This window comes from Crinia signifera, chromosome 8 (genome assembly GCF_055691185.1).
Source record: "Crinia signifera chromosome 8, ASM5569118v1, whole genome shotgun sequence".
In the NCBI taxonomy this organism is placed as follows: domain Eukaryota; kingdom Metazoa; phylum Chordata; class Amphibia; order Anura; family Myobatrachidae; genus Crinia; species Crinia signifera.
The window spans coordinates 19147592-19171157 of NC_139224.1; the positions used below are offsets into that span (position 1 = coordinate 19147592).

Consider the following 23566-nt stretch of genomic DNA (forward strand, 5'->3'; position numbering starts at 1 on the left):
CTCTCTGCCCAACGTATATTACACACAAGGCTGTCCTCTCTGCACAATGTGCATCACAAACAAGGTTTTCCTCTGCACAAGTTGCATCACACCCGAGGCTGTCCTCTCTGCCCAAGGTATATCACACACAAGGTTGTCCTCTCTGCACAAGGTACATCACACACAAGGCTGTCCTCTCTGCACAAAATACATCACACACAAGGCTGTCCTCTCTGCCCAACGTAGATCACACACAAGGCTGTCCTCTCTGCACAAGGTACATCACATACAATGTCCTCTCTTCCCAAGGTACATCCCAAACTAGGATGTCCTCTCTGCCCAACGTATATTACACACAAGGCTGTCCTCTCTGCACAATGTGCATCACAAACAAGGTTTTCCTCTGCACAAGTTGCATCACACCCGAGGCTGTCCTCTCTGCCCAAGGTATATCACACACAAGGTTGTCCTCTCTGCACAAGGTACATCACACACAAGGCTGTCCTCTCTGCACAAAATACATCACACACAAGGCTGTCCTCTCTGCCCAACGTAGATCACACACAAGGCTGTCCTCTCTGCACAAGGTACATCACATACAATGTCCTCTCTTCCCAAGGTACATCCCAAACTAGGATGTCCTCTCTGCCCAACGTATATTACACACAAGGCTGTCCTCTCTGCACAATGTGCATCACAAACAAGGTTTTCCTCTGCACAAGTTGCATCACACCCGAGGCTGTCCTCTCTGCCCAAGGTATATCACACACAAGGTTGTCCTCTCTGCACAAGGTACATCACACACAAGGCTGTCCTCTCTGCACAAAATACATCACACACAAGGCTGTCCTCTCTGCCCAACGTATATCACACACAAGGCTGTCCTCTCTGCACAAGGTACATCACACACAAGGCTGTCCTCTCTGCACAAAATACATCACACACAAGGCTGTCCTCTCTGCCCAACGTATATCACACACAAGGCTGTCCTCTCTGCACAAGGTACATCACATACAATGTTGTCCTCTCTTCCCAAGGTACATCCCACACAAGGATGTCCTCTCTGCCCAACGTATATTACACACAAGGCTGTCCTCTCTGCACAATGTGCATCACAAACAAGGTTTTCCTCTGCACAAGTTGCATCACACCCAAGGTTGTCCTCTCTGCCCAAGATACATCACACATAAGGTTGTCCTCTCTGCACAAGTTATATCATGCAGAAAGCTGTCCTCTCTGCCCAAGGTACATCACAAACAAGGCTTATCACAAACAAGGCTGTCCTGCTTGCCCAAGGTACATCCCACACAAGGCTGTCCTCTCTGCATATGGTATATCACACACAAGGTTGTCCTTTCTGCACAAGGTACATCACACACAAGGTTGTCCTCTCTGCACAAGGTACATCACACACAAGGCTGTCCTCTCTGCACAAATTATATCATGCAAAAAGCTGTCCTCTCTGTCTAAGGTATATCACACACAAGGTACATCACACACAAGGCTGTCCTCTCTGCTCAAGGTACATCACACACAAGGTTATCCTCTCTGCATAATTGACATCACACACAAGGCTGTCCTCTCTGCATATGGTACATCACACACAAGGTTGTCCTCTCTGCCAATGGTACATCACACACAAGGCTGTCCTCTCTGCATATGGTACATCACACACAAGGCTGTCCTCTCTGCATATGGTACATCCCACACAAGGTTATCCTCTCTGCATATGGTACATCACACACAAGGTTGTCCTCTCTGCCAAAGGTACATCACACACAAGGTTGTCCTCTCTGCATAATTTACATGCTATCTGGTCGGATTTGGACCCATTGTCGGGTGACGTCCTCTTATTTTGTCTCACCTGTTTTGGGGGCCTTTAGTGTTACCCACATATTTGATGTAAGGCACTTGCATAGACTAGATGAGGTTGTTCTGTCAGCTGATGGGATGACACTCTTTTGGGTAATTTATTTTGCTGGGCGGTAAATGGCCTTTTAGTGATGGGAACACTGGTAGTGCACAATAGCTGGCAATCATGGATGGCACAAGAAATAAGGCTGGCATCACCCTAATAGTGCCATTGTCATATTACCCATGTGTGGGGTCTGGTACTGAACTTGGGGAGGAAGCGATGTTCTCCAGAACACAATTACAATGACAACCTCCCTCCCCCCTTTGTGTTTTAGGCTTGGACCGATAGCTTGTCACCATGTGACTTACATTCAGAGATGTTCCTCACAGCTCTTCTGCCACCTGCCTGCTGTGATACATTATAGTTATGGCAATGGGCTCCCCTCCCCTGTGGAAATGATCTTGACCTCCCATAAACTCATCGTTCGCTCAGGTTAGAGGTCGGCTTACAGGCTCACAATGGATATTTGCCATATGAACGTTACCGTTCCTGATGATGCCGACAGCCTTTCCCATTTCCATCATTACACCAGGTAATCAGGACTTTGAATGAAAACCATTTTAATTCTTACAAAATGTATAAAGCGTAGATTTGTCACGACACAGGCACCAGTCCCAAGAGTTATTTATAGCAATAAGGCCTGATATTGGGGGGTTGTGACACCACCAGTGAGAGTCAGTGCAGAGTGGCCGGCGGATGCCGATGTTCCTGAGACAATGGAAGGAGCCATCTTCCTTTAGTTGTCTGTAGATTGAATTCGATTTCTAGGCAGGGGTCTGGGAGGTGGCTTTTTGGATGACTCTGCGTCACTTCCCTCAGATGTTACATTAGAATCCTGGACCAGTTGAGGTGGATTAGGTGGAGGCATGTTGGGTACTCTGAGGCTGCCACCAAAATTTCTTCTAGGAATGGGTCTGGGGTTCTGGAAGTGATCAGAAGTGTCAGTGCTGGGGGATCCTCGCGGCTGCACAGGCGGAGCGACCATGGGACGTAGCGGAGCCGCTCTCTTCACTACAGTAGAAAGAATACTAGTTTAGAAGCTGAATAGTACACTTTCATTTCATACACATCAACGTTGCATAGCACCTGGTTCAGGGCCGGATTAAGCCTTTGGGGGGCCTGGGGTCACGTTAGACACTCCCACTTGTCATTACTGGCTGGAAACTCTCGGTCCTAGCGAGAGTCTTTGCTGATCGCTGTGGTTTTTTTTTATTCAACATTTAAAAACATCTAAAAACGGTAATAATAAAAATTAGTCTATAATAAAGAAAAAAGGAGAGAAAAAAAAGAGGTAGGAGCTAGCAATGGGAGGGGTCTGATGGAATTTTAGACCCCACCCATTGCTAGCTCCTTCCTCTTTTTCTTTTCTTTATTATAGACTTATTTTTGTTATTACCATATTTAGATATGTTTTTAAATGTTGAATAAAAAAACCACAGCGATCAGCAAAGACTCTCGCTAGGACCGCTGCTCATATAATCTTTTGATTGGGTATGTAACATAATACAGTATACCAATGAATTAACATGTTTTAGAATCTTTTTGAATTTATTATGAAGATCATAAAATCCCCCTCTTCTCTTCTGTAACATTCCCAGTTTTACCCCTGATGAAGTCTTAGTGACGAAACGCGTTGGGTTTTTATGCAATAAAAAGACAATTCATCTTGAAAAGGATTGTGCATGATTATTGCGAACACATTCAACATTGAACACAAGAAAACGATCTTCAGAATGTATTTCTGATTTTATTAGTTTACAAGCTGGGAGGTACACAGGAAGGAATAGGTTGCGCCCTCCAATCGTTCTTCTTTTTTGTATGTCGTTTATTGTTCCTCACTAACAGGAGGAATTTTGGGGGTGCCGCACACAATTTTAAGCGCAATTCAGAGTCTAACCCCCTCTCTTGTGTGCGTGTGTATATATATATATATATATATATATATATATATATATATATATATATATATATATATAAACACCACATGAAAAGCCTGTGTTTGTCCCTCAGTACTATACTCTGTAGGAGCCCTGACAGGCTCAGCGCTGCCTCTAATTAAAAACCCTCCCATGATGAGGCCGCCGATGCTGCTGTCCTCCATGGGCCCGAGAAGCATATGATGAGTTCCACCAATCAGAGCTCAGCACAAGCCTTTCAGCCTTTGACCTCTTGTGCAAAGTCTCATCGGACCTAGTCAACTCCCAGTAATGCACTGCACACTTCTGCAGTCAGTGTGCCTTGGCACCCCATGCTCAGCACCATTAATCATTGTCACATTGGCAAATAGGCAAAGCTGCAGCCCTTCCCCACTCACAAAACCTTTAGCTAAGGAAAAATACTTTTTTGGAAAAATACATGCCAACCACAGGGGGCCCCTAGATAAAAGGGGCCATGGGGTACTGACCCCCTGTCCGACCCGCCCCTTAATCTGGCCCTGACCAGGTTTGTTCCAGACACAAAGTTACTTGTGAATCTGGCTGGGGGTACTGTATGCTTGGCATGGCTACCAACTCACCTTTACGTGCTGTAGACGGACTGGAGTCTACGTCTGCGGGTGTATTACCACCCTCTTCTGTAGGGGCCACGGCCTTTAAAGAGTTGATTGAAACTTGTTCTTGAATTTCAGTACCTCTGTGAAGGACATAAACCGGGGAATGTTATCAATAAGAAGGGGCAAACCCGTCATCCAGAGTAAGTTGCACTGGGGAGATTGGGCCACACATGGGTTTCTACACAGTATTATATATGCCCCCTTGCAATTAAGGTGTATGGAAAGCACAGGTCACTTCCGTATGTGTGCCAAGTGTGAGTCTGTGTGTCTTCCAACACTCACTTTTCTGCTGTAGCTGCTAAAGAGGAAACCAACTTCAGGTGAGAGTCAGGACTCAGTGGAACCTGGTTCTGTGGTGGAGGTGCAGTCGTAATCACAGAGTCTGGAACCCCAAAATCTACATCTACAACATGGAAAAAATATGAATGATCAATCAAAGGTCATGACCAGAGGGGTTGCTGTGCAGGAGGGGTTGCTGTGCCGGGGCCCTCACACATCAGGGGCCCCCACACTCTCCTATGGGATATTGCACACCACTGGTACTGATATTGGATCGCAGCATGATTCAGCTGTGACTCTGGCTTCCCCACTGCACAGCCGCTGCCAGCGCCGCCTGCCGAGGTGCTCCTCTTGTGGGATCTCAGTCACCGACGCGGCCGCTGGGATTTATATGACTTCCAGGAGCTGAGTCTCAGCTCCTTCCTCAACGGTGCTTGCAGCACGTGATGGGCAAGCAGCGGGCTTTGTGCTGTGTGGCCCCTCATACACTATAATGTGCTATATGTGACAGTGCTGGGATCCCCTATACCAGGCCTGGCCAACCTGTGGCTCTCCAGATGTTGTCAAACTACAAATCCCATCATGCCTTGCCACAGTTTTGCTATAAGGGAGTGTTAAAACTGTGGCAAGGCATGCTGGGATTTGTAGTTTCACAACATCTGGAAAGTCACAGGTTGGCCTGTCCTGCCCTATACTGTCCTGTCACATATAGACCCATGTCCCCGTACAGCTCCCCTCCCCTCATACACTGTATATACTGTCCTGTCACATATAGACCCATGTTCCCGAACAGCTCCCCTCATACACTGTATATACTGTCCTGTCACATATAGACCCATGTTCCCAAACAGCTCCCCTCCCCTCATACACTGTATATACTGTCCTGTCACATATAGACCCCCATGTCCCCATACACCTCCCATCCCTTCATACACTGTATATACTGTCCTGTCACATATAGACCCATGTTCCCGAACAGCTCCCCTCCCCCTCATACGCTGTAATGTGCTATACAGCCAGGTCGATGTGTCAGTGTGAGGTTCCTGTGGAGAGTCTGTCTCACCTCCTGGGAAGACATCTGAAGCGCAGGTAATCAGACCTTCCACCACGCTGACCACCAGTATAGGAAACGCAGAGGCGATGTCCAGCAGTGACGGGTTTCTGAAATCAGGTGAGGATCAGGATGGTGCCAGTCCACTATACAAAGAACTATACGGGTTTCTAATACCCATATACATACCCATCACTTCTGGCCCATAACAGGTTGGGACCCAGCACAATCGCTATATTACTGGGTGTCATCTTGTTCACCCCTTGGTGCTCTGCCAGCTTCGCCAGGAACTTTATTACGTATCTGAGTAAAGAGATGAGAGAGTGACGCAGAATGGAGGAACGCTAGACTCCCCTTAAATACCATGAGCCGGGTGACAGGGACATGACACATTGGTGTGTGACCCAGAGGGTGACATTTAATAGAAAGAGATTTAATTTTTTGGTGATATTTTCGTAAAAAAAACGGCAGTTTTTGCACTTTTTCTAAAATCGCATAGTTAATGAGATGCAAAATGTGTCAAATGTTGTGCATTTTTGCCGCAAAATCGCGCACTCTGAAGTGGCAATTTTTAGTAACGCCGGAACTCGCATCCAGATGTTTTACCATTATAAAGTATACAAATCATATATTTAATGAGATGCCAATTCGAGAAAACGTTACTAAAAATCGCCACACGAGCAGACCGGGTTGTGATGGGCAAATCATTGAGATCTGTGCATGGTCCTGTCTTAAAAAATGTGTGAAAGTTTAATAAAAAAAAAAAATGGCGTGGGGTCCCCCCCCCCCTCCTGAGCATAGCCTGCCCCGGGCTAATTGAGCCAGAAAAATACAGGGGGACAAAAAAAACGTAGGGGTCCCCCGTATTTCTGAAACCATCGCTGGACTCTTGGACCGGTCCTGGCTCTAAAATTACGTGGGACAAAAAAACTGGGGTCCCCCGTATTTTGGAACCAGCACCGGGCTCCAACAGCCCGTGGTGTCATGCCACAGCGGGGGGACACTTTTTACAGCCGTATCATGCTTAACGTGGCTGGTCAGCCCATCCAGGGCTGAAGCCCGGGGCTGTCACCGGCGACCGTGGGCGGTGGACGCCGGCCTGATACGGTTAAATCACGCATAAAAACATTGCTTTTTGCAGGTGAACTACAAGTCCCAGCCGACCTCCCCCGCATGCTGGGACTTGGCGAACCACAAGTCCCAGCATGCGGGGCATTAATTGCCCCCTTGGACTTGTAGTCCACCTGTAAAAAGAATGCTAAAAAAAAAAAACATACTTGTAGTTCACCTGTAAAAAGCTTGGTTTTGTATGGGTGATTTAACCGTATCAGGCCGGCGTCCACCGCCCACAGATGACGATGACACCAGAATCCGTTATCTGTGGATCTAGAGGGTGTAGCCAGTGAGGGCAGGCATCTGGTCACAACATGGCATTCACTTACACACCTGCCTGGTCACCTGTAACATACCTGAGGTTGTTGTAGTTATTGGGGGGCAGCTTCCGGCACACCTCCAGGTAATACTCCTGAAGCTTTTCTGGCTCCTTTATGCTTGGAGAGAAAGCGGATATGAGACCACGAGGGGTATATGGCAGAACGTATGACATCACTATGCACAGTAACATTGTCTTCTACCTCGCCGCTTGCATCCAATCATCAAAGAGTTCTGATGTCATCAGTGGTTCTGGAAGCTCCCGGAGATATGACTTTAATGCACCTAGGGACCGGATCACACTGTGATTAGCAGATCAGTGGGAGGGGAAGAGAAGAACAATCAGGACACTGAAGTGTATGCAGAAAGTAACCTACCTGCCACCGCATGAGGTTCCGACACAAATTCAGCCAAGTCGCTGTCCCCTGCACCAAGATTGGCCTTAATTCTCTTCAGGACCGAGGCTCCTGCAGCCAATCGGAATAGTCCCTGGTAAAGGAGGATGACAGAAGACAACATACTAATGTCTACTGTAGCTGGGCCCAGAGATTGGGTGGATAGTTCCAGGCCTATGATACAATAAAGCACCAGTGGCGTAAGTTTGTCCCAAGATAAATATTGGTGCCCCCTACAAACACACACACACCACCTTATATAAATACATGTATGCATGTGTGTACAGTATATGAATGTTATGTTTATTCTTTTCAAAATAAAGAGAGTGTGACGTCTATCTATCCTGCTAGGAGGTGGAGTCAGCCACAGAAGCGATATCAATGGCTATCAATTAACGGACTTAAACTTGCAGGGAAGTGGAGGTGCCCCAGTGGTAGCAGGAGCACAGCGGCAGATGACTCCATTACCTCTGTATCTATTACCTCCTCACAGCACTAAGGTCATGGGTTCTATTCCCACTATGGCCCTAACTGTGCAGAGTTTGTATATTCTCCCCTATATTCATGTGTGGGTTTCCTCCGGGTATTCCGGTTTCCTCTCACAACCCAAAAATATGCTGGGAGGTTAACTGGCTCCCATCAATGTTAAACCTAGAATGTCTGTGTGTGCGTGTACATGTGGTAGGGAATATACGGCCTTATTCTAGTTCACTCTTTCTGACAAAATCCTTCTTAGATGGACAAAACCATGTGCACTGCAGGTGGGGCAGATGTTACTTGTGCAGAGAGAATTAGATTTGGGTGGGGTTTTACTTCAAAGTGAGATCTATATTGCAGTGTAAAAATAAAGCAGTCAGTATTTACCCTGCACAGAAACAACATAACTCACCCAAATCTAATTCTCTCTGCACATTTTACATCTGTCCTCCTGCAGTGCACATGGTTTTGTCCATCTAAGAAGGATTTTGACAGAAAGGGGGAACTAGAATAAGGCCCATAGTGTAAACTCCACCGGGGCAGGGACAGATGTGAATATTCTCTGTACAGCGCTGCGGAATATGTGTGCGCTATATAATAACCGGTAGTAATATTCTCTGTACAGCGCTGCGGAATATGTGTGTGCTATATAAATAACTGGTAATAATAGTCTCTGTACAGCGCTGCGGAATATGTGTGTGCTATATAAATAGCTGGTAATAATAGTCTCTGTACAGCGCTGCAGAATATGTGTGCGCTATATAATAACTGGTAATAATATTCTCTGTGCAACACTGCGGAATATGTGTGCGCTATATAATAACTGGTAATAATATTCTCTGTACAGCGCTGCGGAATATGTGTGCGCTGTATAATAACTGGTAATAATATTCTCTGTACAGCGCTGCGGAATACAGTATGCGTGCGCTATATAAATAGCTGGTAATAATAGTCTCTGTACTGCACTGCGGAATATGTGTGTGCTATACAAACAGCCATGTATCCCAAATATTAGCTTGGATACCTGCTATGGTCCCATCATCCCCACCATAGGTTTCTATGGGGATGCAATGCTGCCACATTTAGCTGGCGGTATGAAGATGGCGGTATCCCGCTGTAGCCTATGGGCTACACATTGTAGACGTTTTCCTCAGAACCCTGCATTGTATATTGTGCTTATTATATACGTGCCACAGATGTGATGAGACATGTTTAGGGACTTCCTTCTATACTCATTTGGGACCGTTTTGATTTGAATGCCGACAGTTTTGTCTACATCCGATCCCCACATGTCCAGCGATGACCCGGGAACACTCTGTGGCTGCCTGGGCTATCTACCACAGATGGCAGCTCTTCAAACCATGAGCTGCTCCAGGAATGGACATGGATATCCTGATTCCCTCGTGGCATACATGGTGGAACCATACACTGGATGTGGCGATTATGATACACACGGTTCCCAGTGACTCAGGGCCAGTGCAAGGCACCGGAGCGCCCCAGGCGAGTCGGGGTGGGGGCGCCCCGGTGCCGGGGTACCTGTTGCGCCGTCTGGGGAGCGGGCAGGGGGGTCCAGGCTGGCGTCTGACAGGAGCCAGCCCTGCAGGAAGCGCTTGTTTTGAAAACACTGGCCGCGCGGCGCACGCTGATTGGCTGAATCCATAGCGCTAGTGATTTCTTATTCACTGAAGGGACCCCCCACCGCCGCCAGCTTAAGCTTTATACTCAGCGCTGCAGGAGGTACCCGCGCGGCAAGGAAACCACTGCAGACTTCTGTCAGAAGCCGGCATGGACCCCCTTTGCGCGAGGGGCGAACTGCCGCCCTCCAGTGGCCGGCGCCCTAGGCAAATGCCTAGACCTGCCTAGTGGTGGCCCTGCAGTGACTATTTTTACCTTTAAGTATACCGCTGATTGCCATTTATAAGTTTGGATTGTACTATATGCAGTTACCTCAGATCCTATATGGCAGCCCATACACTGAGAAAAAGGAACTATTTACCTTAAAGATACAGGCCCGAGATGCACTAATGCTTAAAAAGTGATAAAATGGGGAGTGATAAACAACCAGCTCCTGCCTGCCATGTCAAAGACTGTGTTTGAAAAATGTCAGGCAGGAGCTGATTGGCTGGCTGTTTATCACTCTCCATTTTATCACTTTTGAAGCTTAGCGCATCTGGCCCACAGTCTGACAACATTCTGGATATAATTAATCAAACCATGCCCACATTAGATAAACCACACCCACATTAAACAAGCCATGCCCACATCGGACAAACCACACCCACATAGATTTTCCCACTAGTAAATGGCTCCTTTAGGTCATGCCCTATCCATGGCAATCACAACCCACCGGACACTGACCTCCTCCTGCATTCCATGTGTTAGCAGCATCCTCACACAGGCAGATATGGGCAAGGCAATCTGACACTCAAACCGAGAGAGGTGCGTTTCCAGGGGTACACCATACACCTCCGCAATGGTTTGCTTCCCTGGAAGCTGACCTGAAATTAAAAATTGACATTAGAGTATGGATGGGGAAATAGAGGTCACAGATGGGGAAGACAAGATAAGCTGGCTGTGGCTAGAGACCACTTCCCACTTGGACAAAATAGACGCCACGGCACTGAAGGGCTTAATCCCTGAGCTGTGGCGAAATATTTACAGGAAAGTGGGCACTTGACAGGTTTAAATTGTGTCATCTCATTGATAATATTATCTAAGGAGCCACTGTTGATTATTGATAATTAAAAAATGATTGGTAAGTAAAAATTTAGTTGCATCTTTAATAACGCCATGGGGTCACGTTTTGCTCTGTCATATACGCCAAAGTCTTTATGGGGTGGTGGGAGGACACCCATTTCTTCAACATATTCCATTGTGGATAAAGTTCATAGACAATATTCTTTTTTGTGGGAATGCACTCAAAATGATTTAAAACCTTTTTGTGAATACTTGAACCAGAATGCAGCAAATATTAGAGATGTGCAGGTTCTGATTTACTCTGATTTCAAAGCAGGATCTTATTGGCTATCCCAAATCACATGACAGTTGTTGACAGTTTATAGCCAATAAGATCCTGCTTTGAAATCAGAGTAAATCAGAGCTTGCACATCTCTAGCAAATATAAAATTAACATTCAATATAAATAAAAAGGATAAAAAGCATTTTTTGGACCTTATGATCATGGCAAGAGGGAATTATAATAAACTGACAGATAGTAACTCCTATACCAGTGGTTCCCAAACTGTGTGCCGTGGCTCCCTGGGGTGCCTCCGGACACTTGCAGGTGTGCCACGGGTTGGTGGTCCAGGAGCAATTCACATTATTTATGTAAAATTATTTATGGACAAAACCATAAGAAAGTAGAGAAAATTATACATAAACACTGGCATATTTTAAGAGCTGACCCTATACTTAAAGAGATTGTTCCTGATAAATCTAAATTTATACATAGAAAGTCCACCAATATAAGAAACAAATTGGTAAAGAGAAAATAAATCAAATAGGATCAAATCAAAAGGCTTCTTTAGGTGCGGCACATGTTAGATATGCAGAACACACCAAGGTCAGGAGTCAAAAACATTAGAATTCAGCTCTAAAACAAATAAAAGGTTGTTCAAAATGCAAGATTTTATTACCTGTAATAACCCTCATTATGTCTATTTAATTCAGTGTAATTAATGTGATCTGCAATATGTAGGAAGCACTACAAGGAAGTTGAGAGATAGATGGTGAGAGCATCTATGGTGAGAGCCCATGGTGTGTGACGGCATATTGGAGTTGGCCCATGGTGTGTGACGGCATATTGGAGGTGGCCCATGGTGTGTGACGGCATATTGGAGGTGGCCCATGGTGTGTGACGGCATATTGGAGGTGGCCCATGGTGTGTGACGGCATATTGGAGGTGGCCCATGGTGTGTGACGGCATATTGGAGGTGGCCCATGGTGTGTGACGGCATATTGGAGGTGGCCCATGGTGTGTGACGGCATATTGGAGTTGGCCCATGGTGTGTGACGGCATATTGGAGTTGGCCCATGGTGTGTGACGGCATATTGGAGTTGGCCCATGGTGTGTGACGGCATATTGGAGTTGGCCCATGGTGTGTGACGGCATATTGGAGTTGGCCCATGGTGTGTGACGGCATATTGGAGTTGGCCCATGGTGTGTGACGGCATATTGGAGTTGGCCCATGGTGTGTGACAGCATATTGAAGTTGGCCATGGTGTGTGTATTATACATACAGTATGTGCGCTGACTATGGGCAGACTACTAACCATTCTCCTTCAGGGTGTCTCTCAGCTCCCCAAGCGCCTCCGTCAGGTGGCCCAGCGACTTCTTATGATATTCCGCCTGCAACTCCAGAAGCTGGGGAGAGACGCAGAGTAATGCATGCTCAGTATCCGTGCTATCACCCACATTATATATATATATATAGAGAGACAGGCCCTAAAAAATCTCAGCCTTAGAGAGGATATTGTTATACGGGGGGCAGACAAGGGGGGATCCATTGTCATACAGGGGATCGATGAATACAGGGCGGAATGCAATCGGCAACTATTGGATGAGTGTGTGTACAAATTACTGAAGGAGAATCCAACAGAGATGTACACTAAAGAATTGGATAATATCCTAAAAACAGTTGAACAAGATGACATTATCTCTCCAAATTTAAAGAAACAGTTGCTTAAGGAGAAGCCCAAGACAGCTATTTTCTATACGATCCCGAAGGTCCATAAGGACGCGCAGAGGCCCCCGGGCAGACCTATCATATCAGCCCGTGGGTCTCTGTGCGAACCATTGGCCATTTTTGTGGACCATTATTTACAGCCATGTGTACAAGCTACAACCACATACTTAAAGGACACCACTATGTTGCTTTCAAAATTGACAGAGATAGAAGAAGTCCCTGCCAATCTGATCCTGGCAAGTATAGATGTTACCAACCTATACACATGCATTCCGCATGGACAAGGATTACAAGCAGTACAAGAACTCATCACGGGAAATCCTTTGTACACAGGTCCACAAATTAATTTCTTTTTGCAACTGCTTAATTTTACTCTAACGCATAATTGTTTCTTGTATGATATCCAATTCTTTAATCAAAGCTATGGGTGTGCCATGGGATCACCGGCAGCACCAGTCTACGCAAATACATATATGTACGCAGTAGAGAAGCAATTGTTTCTGGGCGATACCGACATCAGTTCAAAAATACTGTTATACCTCAGATATATAGATGACATCATCATTCTATGGATGGGTACGGAGATAGAATTAACAGAGATTATTGAACGACACAACAAGTCGACAACTCCGGTAAAATTGACATATTCCATGAGCACAGAGAAAATTAACTTCCTGGATGTACAAATTGTGGTGAAAGATGGGAAATTGGAAACACAACCATATACCAAACCAACGGACCGCAATACAATGTTACACTACCAGAGCTTTCATCCCAAACATACGGTTCAAAGCTTGCCATATTTGCAATTCCTAAGGGTATGTCGCATAAACAGCAACAGTGACACCAGGGACATACAATTGACAGGGATGGTAGAAAAATTCCTCGCAAGGGGATACAGAAAGGAGGATCTCATGAAAGCAAGAGATAAAGCATGTAAGAAGACCAGGCAAGAATTGCTAAGAAATACCAACAGATTGAATAAGAACACCAAGCAAAAGTTTACATGGGTAACGCACTAAACAGACAGAAGTCCGGATATGGTCAAGAAAATTAAATCGATTTGGCCGATTGTCAACAGCGACCCTGAATTAAAAAGCCTGGAAGGAGTGAGACTGATGCCCAGCTATATAAGAGGTCCAAACCTCAAAGACCTTTTGGTGAAGACGGACATTACAGGCCGAGGAGTCCACAAACCACAACATTTCCTTACCAGAAAAGCCGTGTGTTTTAAGTGTCTGGGATGTGCAACTTGCAACTATTTAATTGCGGGGGACACATTCAGACACCCATTCTCAGGCAAAGCCTATAAAATCAGATATGCATTGACATGCTCCTCGAAATATGTTGTATACCTACTGTCTTGTCCATGTGGTTTACATTACGTGGGGCGGGAGGCCAGGGAAATTCCAGAGAAAAAGAGGCAGATGAAACTCCTGCATAGACAAAATTTCCGCTAGCTCCTCCCTAACACTCCCCCTATTCAAATTAACTCCTAGACTCAAACCTATTAACTGTTCACTGACCTACCTAAATTGTGCAAGGATCATACAAACCTACTGCCTTGAAGTTTACTGTCGCTCGCACTATCTGCACTCGCTCTTCATTGACTGATTAGATATTTGCATTTCTGATCAGGTGTATATAATAAAGGGACCAGTGCTGTATATGGTTCTAGAAGTGTCAGTGTGGCTCTTACCCGCACAAAGAAATTTTCATACTCTGCCTCCTTGGCGCTGAAGTAACAGAGATCAGATAGATAATCATCCTGCAACAGAAAATGTGATTAGACCACGTCTCAAGGCAATTTCCCATGTTCTGTATTTGCCAACCTTATCTACATCCTTGTGTACGCTCTATTACATACTGTATGTGTGCGTGTGTGTGTATGCGTGGCTGTGCATGCGTGTCGGTGTGTGTAATCGTGCCTGCATGTCTGTGTGTGCACGTGTGTGTGTCTGCGTGTGTGTCTGCATGTCTGTGCCTGCGTGTCTGTGTGTGTGTGTAATTCAACTCTGAATAACCCCCTACATTCACGTGTGTGTGTGATAAGGGTGCCTTATGTACCCGGTATGTTCTAATTGCTGCTAATATGATTCCCCACATTATGATATAGGCATGGAGAGACCTTGCTCTGCTCCAGTCTCCTCCTTAGATCCTCTTCCTCCTCCTTCAGACTCTCCAGTTTGGCTGGCGTTGCTGCACTCGCCCCACCCTGGCCGGCTGAAACATTCTTCTGGGCTTGGGTCAGTCTGTAGGGAGGAGGTACCAAGAATTTGAGGGGTATTCAATTAGTTCTGTTTTTTTCCCCTTATCGGTGAAAATCAGAACTACAGTATTCCGACCCCCGATTATTAAATTGGAATTGCTAATTCCCCACAGGTGTTTTTCACCACTTACAAATTTCTGCCCTATGTGATAAATATCAGCCCCTGTATCATGCTATATAGCACATCACTGTCTATATTCTGAGCTACAGTACCTATGTATTATAACATGTCCTATATACTGTACATGCTCTGTAACCAGGCCTTGCTGCACCCAACGCTGAACCCACCCACCATCATAACCAAGGGCCTGATTCAGAGCTGATCGCTGCCCTGTGATTAGATAGTCGCTGCCCGGATTGTACATAATGTCTCCTACACCCCAGCTACAATGTGAACTGGGAGAACTACAACGTGAAATAGGGCGGGGTATGCGTTTGTGAAAATGTGGTAAATCCCCAATTTTGGGGGTTTAACCACATTTGCCATATTTGCTTTTACCCAGCATTCCGCACGGCTGTCGCATCATTCTGGTCATTTGTAGCCATACTCCCAGGGATGAAACGAAGAAGTCCAGGGTCTGTCAGCCAGTATAGGGAAAGCTTGTGATTAGTGTAGTAAAGGTAGGTGGATGGCAGAGCCGGCCCTAGCCTAAATGACGCCCTAGGCAAGATTTTGGCTGGTGCCCCCAAGCACCGCCACTAGTTCCGCCTCTGACCCTGCTCCCCTTTCCCAGCACCATCAACCCTCATCATAGCAGTCATCATTTTGGTGCTCCTACCCGCAATATTTTAAATAGAAACAGTGCACACATTCGGTGCGCAGCCCATACAGGGGTGTGTTCTTGCATGGGGGCATGGCCACACAATAGTACCCCCAATTCAAATTATGCCACACAGTAGTGCAACTTTATTCACATTATATCATGCAATGGTGTCCCTTATTCATGTTACATCACACAGTAGTACCACTTTACCTTATATACATTACTCCTCACCTTATTCACATTATACCCTTAGAAAAAAATCCTGAGAAAATATTGTATTTTAACCACCTCCATGGCCACACTGCAACCCAGCACAAAGCAGTGTGTGCTGGGCAGAGGAGAAGAGCTGCAGCTGCACTTAAGGGGAGGCGGCCCGGGGCCCCCACTGGGCCCTCCCATCAGACTCTGGCCTGGGTAATTTGTACCCCCTACCCCATTCTCTCGGCACCCCTGATAATACCACACAGTAATGAACCTTACACATGACACACATTATTAATGTCCTTATAATGTCCTTATCCTTCATACACATAATGACACCCATTATGCCCCTTACACATATGTTGCACATTATTAATGCCCTTATACACATGACACACATAATGCCTGTTACACATATGTCGCGCATTATTAATGCATTTTTACATGACACACATAATGCCCCTTACACATATGCCGAACACTATTGCACAACCAACCCATCCGCAGACAGCACTCGCACAGCCGCTAACACTGTGACCTCTGCCTCTGCTTGGATACAGATGTTTCCTCATACATCTTGCCTCAATAGGCCATGCAGCTCCTGGTCAGTTCTGCTAACGTTGGGTGCCTTTTTTGCTGAAAATTTATCTTATTTGCATTGTTATGGCCAGCACACACAAGGAGCTTCCGATGATTAAAATAATATGCTGCATGCCTATATTCTGTGTGCGACTGTGGCTGTACCTGCATACGGAATGCTATGTTACAGTGATTTCCATGAATACACTATTTCATATGCAGATACAGCCTCACTCACACACAGAATATACATGCTGCATATCATTTTAATCAGCAGAAGCTGCTGATGCCTGTAGGCATTCCAAATGCCCTAGGCAATTGCCTAGTTAGCCTATGCCTAAGGCCGGCCCTGGTGGATGGTACTTCCTACATATATTATCTATATACCACTGTGTGTACCACAGGTACACAGTATACACATATATTATCTATATACCACTGTGTGTACAACAGGTACACGGTATACGCATATATTATCTATATACCCCTGTGCTTATAATAGATACACCGTATACACATATATTATCTATATACCACTGTGTGTATAACAGGTACACGGTATACGCATATATTATCTATATACCCCTGTGTGTATAACGGATACACAGCATACGCATATATTATCTATATACCCCTGTGTGTACAACAGATACACGGTATATAAATATATTATCTATATACCACTGTGTGTACAACAGATATACGGTATGCACATATATTATCTATATACCACTGTGTGTACAACAGATACACGGTATGCAAATATTATCTATATGCCACTGTGTGTACAACAGATACACGGTATACACATATATTATCTATATACCCCTGTGTGTATAACGGATACACGGTATGCACATATATTATCTATATACCCCTGTGTGTACAACAGATACACGGTATATGCATACAGTATATTATCTATATACCCCTGTGTGTATAACAGGTACACGGTATACACATATATTATCTATATACCACTGTGCGTACAACAGATACACGGTATACGCATATATTATCTATATACCACAGATACACAGCATACGCATATATTATCTATATACCACTGTGTGTACAACAGATACACGGCATACGCATATATTATCTATATACCCCTGTGTGTATAACGGATACACAGCATACGCATATATTATCTATATACCCCTGTGTGTACAACAGATACACAGTATACGCATATATTATCTATATACCACTGTGTGTACAACAGATACACGGTATACGCATATATTATCTATATACCCCTGTGTGTACCACAGATACACAGTATACGCATATATTATCTATATACCCCTGTGTGTATAACAGATGCATGGTATACGCATATATTATCTATATACCCCTGTGCGTATAACAGATACACAGCATACGCATATGTTATCTATATACCACTGTGCGTATAACAGATACACAGCATACGCATAGATTATCTATATACCCCTGTGCGTATAACAGATGCATGGTATACGCATATATTATCTATATACCCCTGTGCGTATAACAGATACACAGCATACGCATATGTTATCTATATACCACTGTGCGTATAACAGATACACAGCATACGCATAGATTATCTATATACCACTGTGTGTACCACAGATACACGGTATACGCATATATTATCTATATACCACTGTGCGTACAACAGGTACACGGTATACGCATATATTATCTATATACCACTGTGTGTACAACAGATACACGGTATACGCATATATTATCTATATACCCCTGTGTGTACAACAGGTACACGGTGTATGCATATATTATCTATATACCCCTGTGTGTATAACAGATACACAGCATACGCATATATTATCTATATACCCCTGTGCGTATAACAGATGCATGGTATACGCATACTGTATATTATCTATATATCCCTTTGAATGGTATGGATATGTGGTATATACATTGATGTACTCACCTACTCTTCGTGCTGTTCCATTCAGTAAGCAGTTTCTGCACCTGTTTCCTGTGCTTTAGAATAGTAGGTAATTCTTCCTGAGGGTAAGAGATGGAATTACACGTGCTGGGGCACAGGTAATTGTAGGTAGGTGTGTAGGTGGTAATAATAGCGAACAAAGGTGATATTAGGCAGTGTAGTAAGGTAGGTGTAGAAGGGTGTGTAGGTGGCAGGAGTGGTATAAGAGGGTGATTTGAGGCAGTGTAGTAAGGGAGGTGTAGGAGGGTATGTGGTGGTGTAGGTGACAGTAGTGTAGAACAATGGTGATATTAGGCAGTGTATTAAGGTAGGTGTAGGAGGGTCAGTAGGTCTGTAGGTTATAGTAGTAGTATATGAGGGTGATATTAGGCAGTGTAGTAATGTGGATGTAGCAGGGTAGGTAGGTCTGTAGGTTATAGTAGTAGTATATGGGGTGATATTAGGCAGTGTAGTAACTTAGGTGTAGGAGGGTCGGTAGGTCTGTAGGTTATAGTAGTAGTATATGAGGGTGATATTAGGCAGTGTAGTAATGTGGATGTAGCAGGGTAGGTAGGTCTGTAGGTTATAGTAGTAGTATATGGGGTGATATTAGGCAGTGTAGTAAGGTAGGTGTAGGAGGGTCGGTAGGTCTGTAGGTTGTAGTAGTAGTATATGAGGGTGATATTAGGCAGTGTAGTAAGGTAGGTGTAACAGGGTAGGTAGGTGTGTAGGTGGTAGCAGTGGTGTATGAGGGTGATATTAGGCAGTGTAGTAAGGTAGGTGTAATAGGGTAGGAAGGTGTGATGGTGGTAGTAGTGGTGTATGAGGGTGATATTAGGCAGTGTAGTAAGGTAGGTGTATGAGGGTAGGTAGGTGTGTAGGTGGTAGTAGTTGTATATGAGGGTGATATTTGGCAGTGTATTAAGGTAGGTGTAGAAGGGTAGGTAAGTGTGTAGGTGGTAGTAGTGGTGAATGAGGGTGATATTAGGCAGCGTAGTAAGGTAGGTGTATGAGGGTAGGTAGTTGTGTAGGTATTAGTAGTGATGAATGAGGGTGATATTAGGCAGTGTAGTAAGGTAGGTGTACTAGGGTAGGCAGGTGTGTAGGTGGCAGGAGTGGTATATGAGGGTGATATTAGGCAGTTTAGTAAGGTAGGTATAGGAGGGTAGCTAGGTGTGTAGGTGGTAGTAGTGGTGTATGAGGGTGATATTAGGCAGTGTAGTAAGGTAGCTGTAGGAGGGTAGGTAGGTGATATTAGGCAGTGTAGTAAGGTAGGTGTAGGAGGGTAGGTAGGTGTGTAGCTATTAGTAGTGGTGTATGAGGGTGATATTAGGCAGTGTAGTAAGGTAGGTGTAGGAGGATAGGTAGGTGTATAGGTGGTAGTAGTAGTATATGAGGGTGATATTAGGCAGTGTAGTAAGGTAGGTGTAGGAGGGTAGGTAAGTGTGTAGGTGGTAGTAGTGGTATATGAGGGTGATATTAGGCAGTGTAGTAAGGTAGGTGTAGGAGAATAGGTAGGTGTATAGGTGGTAGTAGTGGTATATGAGGGTGATATTAGGCAGTGTAGTAAGGTAGGTGTAGGAGGGTAGGTAGGTGTATAGGTGGTAGCAGTGGTGTATGAGGGTGATATTAGGCAATGTAGTAAGGTAGGTGTAGGGGAGTAGGTAGGTGTGTAGGTGGTAGTAGTGGTGTATGAGGGTTATATTAGGCAGTGTAGTAAGGTAGGTATAGCAGGATAGGTAGGTTTGTAGGTGGTAGTAGTGGTGTATGAGGGTTATATTAGCCAGTTTAGTAAGGTAGGTGTAGCATGGTAGGTGTGTAGGTGGTAGAAGTGGTGTATGAGGGTTATATTAGGCAGTGTAGTAAGGTAGGTTTAGGGGGGTAGGTAGGTTGCATCAGATTGGTTAGGGCCAGCTCTGTATAGGGTGTAGTGTGATAATGATTAAGAAGTTATTTTACCTCACTCAACTTGTTCAGTGGCTGCAAAACATCTTTCTCCATATTCATTTCAAACTCTGCCAGTGACTGTGCCAGTGATCCTTCCACGCAGCACCCCATCTCCAACGTCCTCCTGCAAATAGCAGCGAAAATTGTGTTCTCTCTTTCTATACTAGAGACTGATGTGACTGATCCGCTCTCTGTAATGTGTATGTACATGTGATAGGGAATATAGAGTGTAACCACCGCTGGGGCAGGGGCTGATGTGACTGATACGCTCTCTGTAATGTGTGTGTACATGTGCTAGGGAATATAGAGTGTAACCACCATTGGGGCAGGGGCTGATGTGACTGATCCGCTCTCTGTAATGGATATGATATGGTCCACCATGTAGGAAATGAACCAATATGTAGGATATAAGCCTGCCATGTAGGATATGGGTCACTATGTAGTATATGGGCCACCAAGTAGGTAGGATATGGACTGCCATGTAGGATATGGGTCACTATGTAGAATATACACTGCCATGTAGGATATGGGTCACTATGTAGTATATGGGCCATCATGTAGGTAGGATATGGACTGCCATGTAGGATATGGGCCATCATGTCGGTAGGATATGGACTGCCATGTAGGATATGGGCCATCATGTAGGTAGGATATGGACTGCCATGTAGGATATGGGCCATCATGTAGGTAGGATATGGACTGCCATGTAGGATATGGGCCATCATGTAGGTAGGATATGGACTGCCATGTAGGATATGGGCCATCATGTAGGTAGGATATGGACTGCCATGTAGGATACGGGCCATCATGTAGGTAAGACATGGACTGCCATGTAGGATATGGGCCATCATGTAGGTAGGATATGGACTGCCATGTAGGATATGGGCCATCATGTAGGTAGGATATGGACTGCCATGTAGGATACGGGCCATCATGTAGGTAGGATATGGACTGCCATGTAGTATATGGCCCATCATGTAGGTAGGATATGGACTGCCATGTAGGATATGGGCCATCATGTAGGTAGGATATGGACTGCCATGTAGGATATGGGCCATCATGTAGGTAGGATATGGACTGTCATGTAGGATACGGGCCATCATGTAGGTAGGATATGGACTGCCATGTAGGATATGGGCCATCATGTAGGTAGGATATGGACTGCCATGTAGGATATGGGCCATCATGTAGGTAGGATATGGACTGCCATGTAGGATACGGGCCATCATGTAGGTAAGACATAGACTGCCATGTAGGATATGGGCCATCATGTAGGTAAGACATGGACTGCCATGTAGGATACGGGCCATCATGTAGGTAAGACATGGACTGCCATGTAGGATACGGGCCATCATGTAGGTAGGATATGGACTGCCATGTAGGATATGGATCGCTATATAGGATATGGGTCACCGTGTATGTAGGTTATGGACTGAAACAATGTATATAAAAAAAATAAATGATTTAATATAGTAAATCTCACTGGCCAGTGATCACAATACACAAATAAATGCAAAATGTATTACATTAAAATATCAAAACAAAGTTAGGAACTCCTCATAATAATGATGGCTGGAAGTTGAGGAGTTCCTAGATTTATTGTTTTTATATTTTAATGTAATACATTTTGCATTTATTTGTGTGTTGTTATCACTGGCCAGTGAGATTTAGTATATTAAATCATTTATTTTTATATACATTGTTTCAAGCACGTTAAACTGTATGTATTTTTTGTTTTGTATTCTTGCACTTTTTGGGAATAGGTATTTCCTATTACATACGCTGCTTGGACCTGTTGTGAATATAAATCTAAGTAAAGAGCATTTATACGCAGCAGTGTATATGGTCCACACCAAAAAGATATTTACTCAAGGGTTGGTGTGTTTGTGAAGTTTAGCGCTGATATACATTTTTGTGTCTATATAGGATATGAGTCACTATGTATGTAGGTTATGGACTGCCATATAGGATATGGGTCACTATGTAGATTTAAATCCACCATCTAAGTGGGATATGGACTGTCACATGGGATATGTGTTGCAATGTAGATTTGGGCCTGCCCTGTAGGTAGGATATGGACTGTCACATAGCTTATGGGTCGCTATGTAGGATTTGGGTCTGCCATGTAGGTAGGAAATGGGCCACCATGTAAGATAGGGGTCGATATGTAGGATATGGGCGGCCATGTAGATAGAATATGAACTACCATGTTGGATATAGCTTGCTATGCAGGATTTGGGCCACCATGAAGGTAGAATATGGACTGCTTTGTAGAATATGAACCATCATGTAAGATATGGGTCCCTATGTAGGATATGGACTGCCATGTAGGAAAATATTGACTGCTATGAAGGATATCGTTCGCTGTTTAGAGTCCACCATGTAGGTAGTATATGGATTATCACATAGGATATGGACTGCTATGTAGGATTTGGGGCCGCCATGTAGGTAGGATATGTACCGCTACTGTATGTAGGATATGGGCTGCCATGTAGGTAGGATATGTACCGCTACTGTATGTAGGATATTGGCTGCCATGTAGGTAGGATATGTACCGCTACTGTATGTAGGATATTGGCTGCCATGTAGGTAGGATATGTACCGCTACTGTATGTAGGATATTGGCTGCCATGTAGGTAGGATATGGACCACATAGGATATGGGTTGTTATTTAGGATATGAACAACCATATAGTATATGAATGGGGTCGCCATGTAGAATATGGACTACTATGTTGGATATGGGCCACAATGTAGGTAGGATATGAATCACCACATATGATATGGGTCGCTATGTAGGATATGGGCCACCATATAGATAGGATATGGGTTGTTATGTTGGAAACGGGTCGCTATGTAGGATATGGGCCACCATTTAGGTAGGATATGGACTGCTATGTGGGATATGAGCCATTATGTAAGATATGGGTCGCCATGTAGAATATGGGTTGCTACAGTATGTAGGATTTGGGCCATTACTGTATGTAGGCTATGGGTCACTATTTCGGATAGGAGTTGCTATGTAGGATATGGTAGGGTATGGACTGCCATAAAGCATAGTGGTCACTGTGTAGGATTTCCGACCGCCATGTATGTAGG

General features: G+C 44.7%; 1 protein-coding gene across 2 annotated transcripts in view; it reads right to left on the bottom strand.

Moving 5' to 3' along the window:
• Positions 1-1546: 1546 nt before the first annotated feature.
• The window catches only part of LOC146025822 (SH3 domain-binding protein 1-like), a 56543-nt gene continuing 34523 nt past the window's right edge, over positions 1547-23566 (bottom strand). For both annotated transcript variants that reach the window (XM_083155906.1, XM_083155907.1), the window contains exons 5-18: positions 20481-20592; positions 18525-18601; positions 14892-15015; positions 14463-14531; positions 12351-12441; positions 10437-10576; positions 7584-7695; positions 7410-7491; positions 7245-7325; positions 5965-6078; positions 5788-5885; positions 4728-4848; positions 4410-4525; positions 1547-2905 (exon numbers count right to left, since the gene is read on the bottom strand). In XM_083155906.1, coding sequence (XP_083012032.1) covers positions 2631-2905; positions 4410-4525; positions 4728-4848; positions 5788-5885; positions 5965-6078; positions 7245-7325; positions 7410-7491; positions 7584-7695; positions 10437-10576; positions 12351-12441; positions 14463-14531; positions 14892-15015; positions 18525-18601; positions 20481-20592 — 1612 coding nt within the window. In that variant the 3' untranslated portion in view covers positions 1547-2630. The remainder of the gene's footprint in view (positions 2906-4409; positions 4526-4727; positions 4849-5787; positions 5886-5964; positions 6079-7244; positions 7326-7409; positions 7492-7583; positions 7696-10436; positions 10577-12350; positions 12442-14462; positions 14532-14891; positions 15016-18524; positions 18602-20480; positions 20593-23566) is intronic.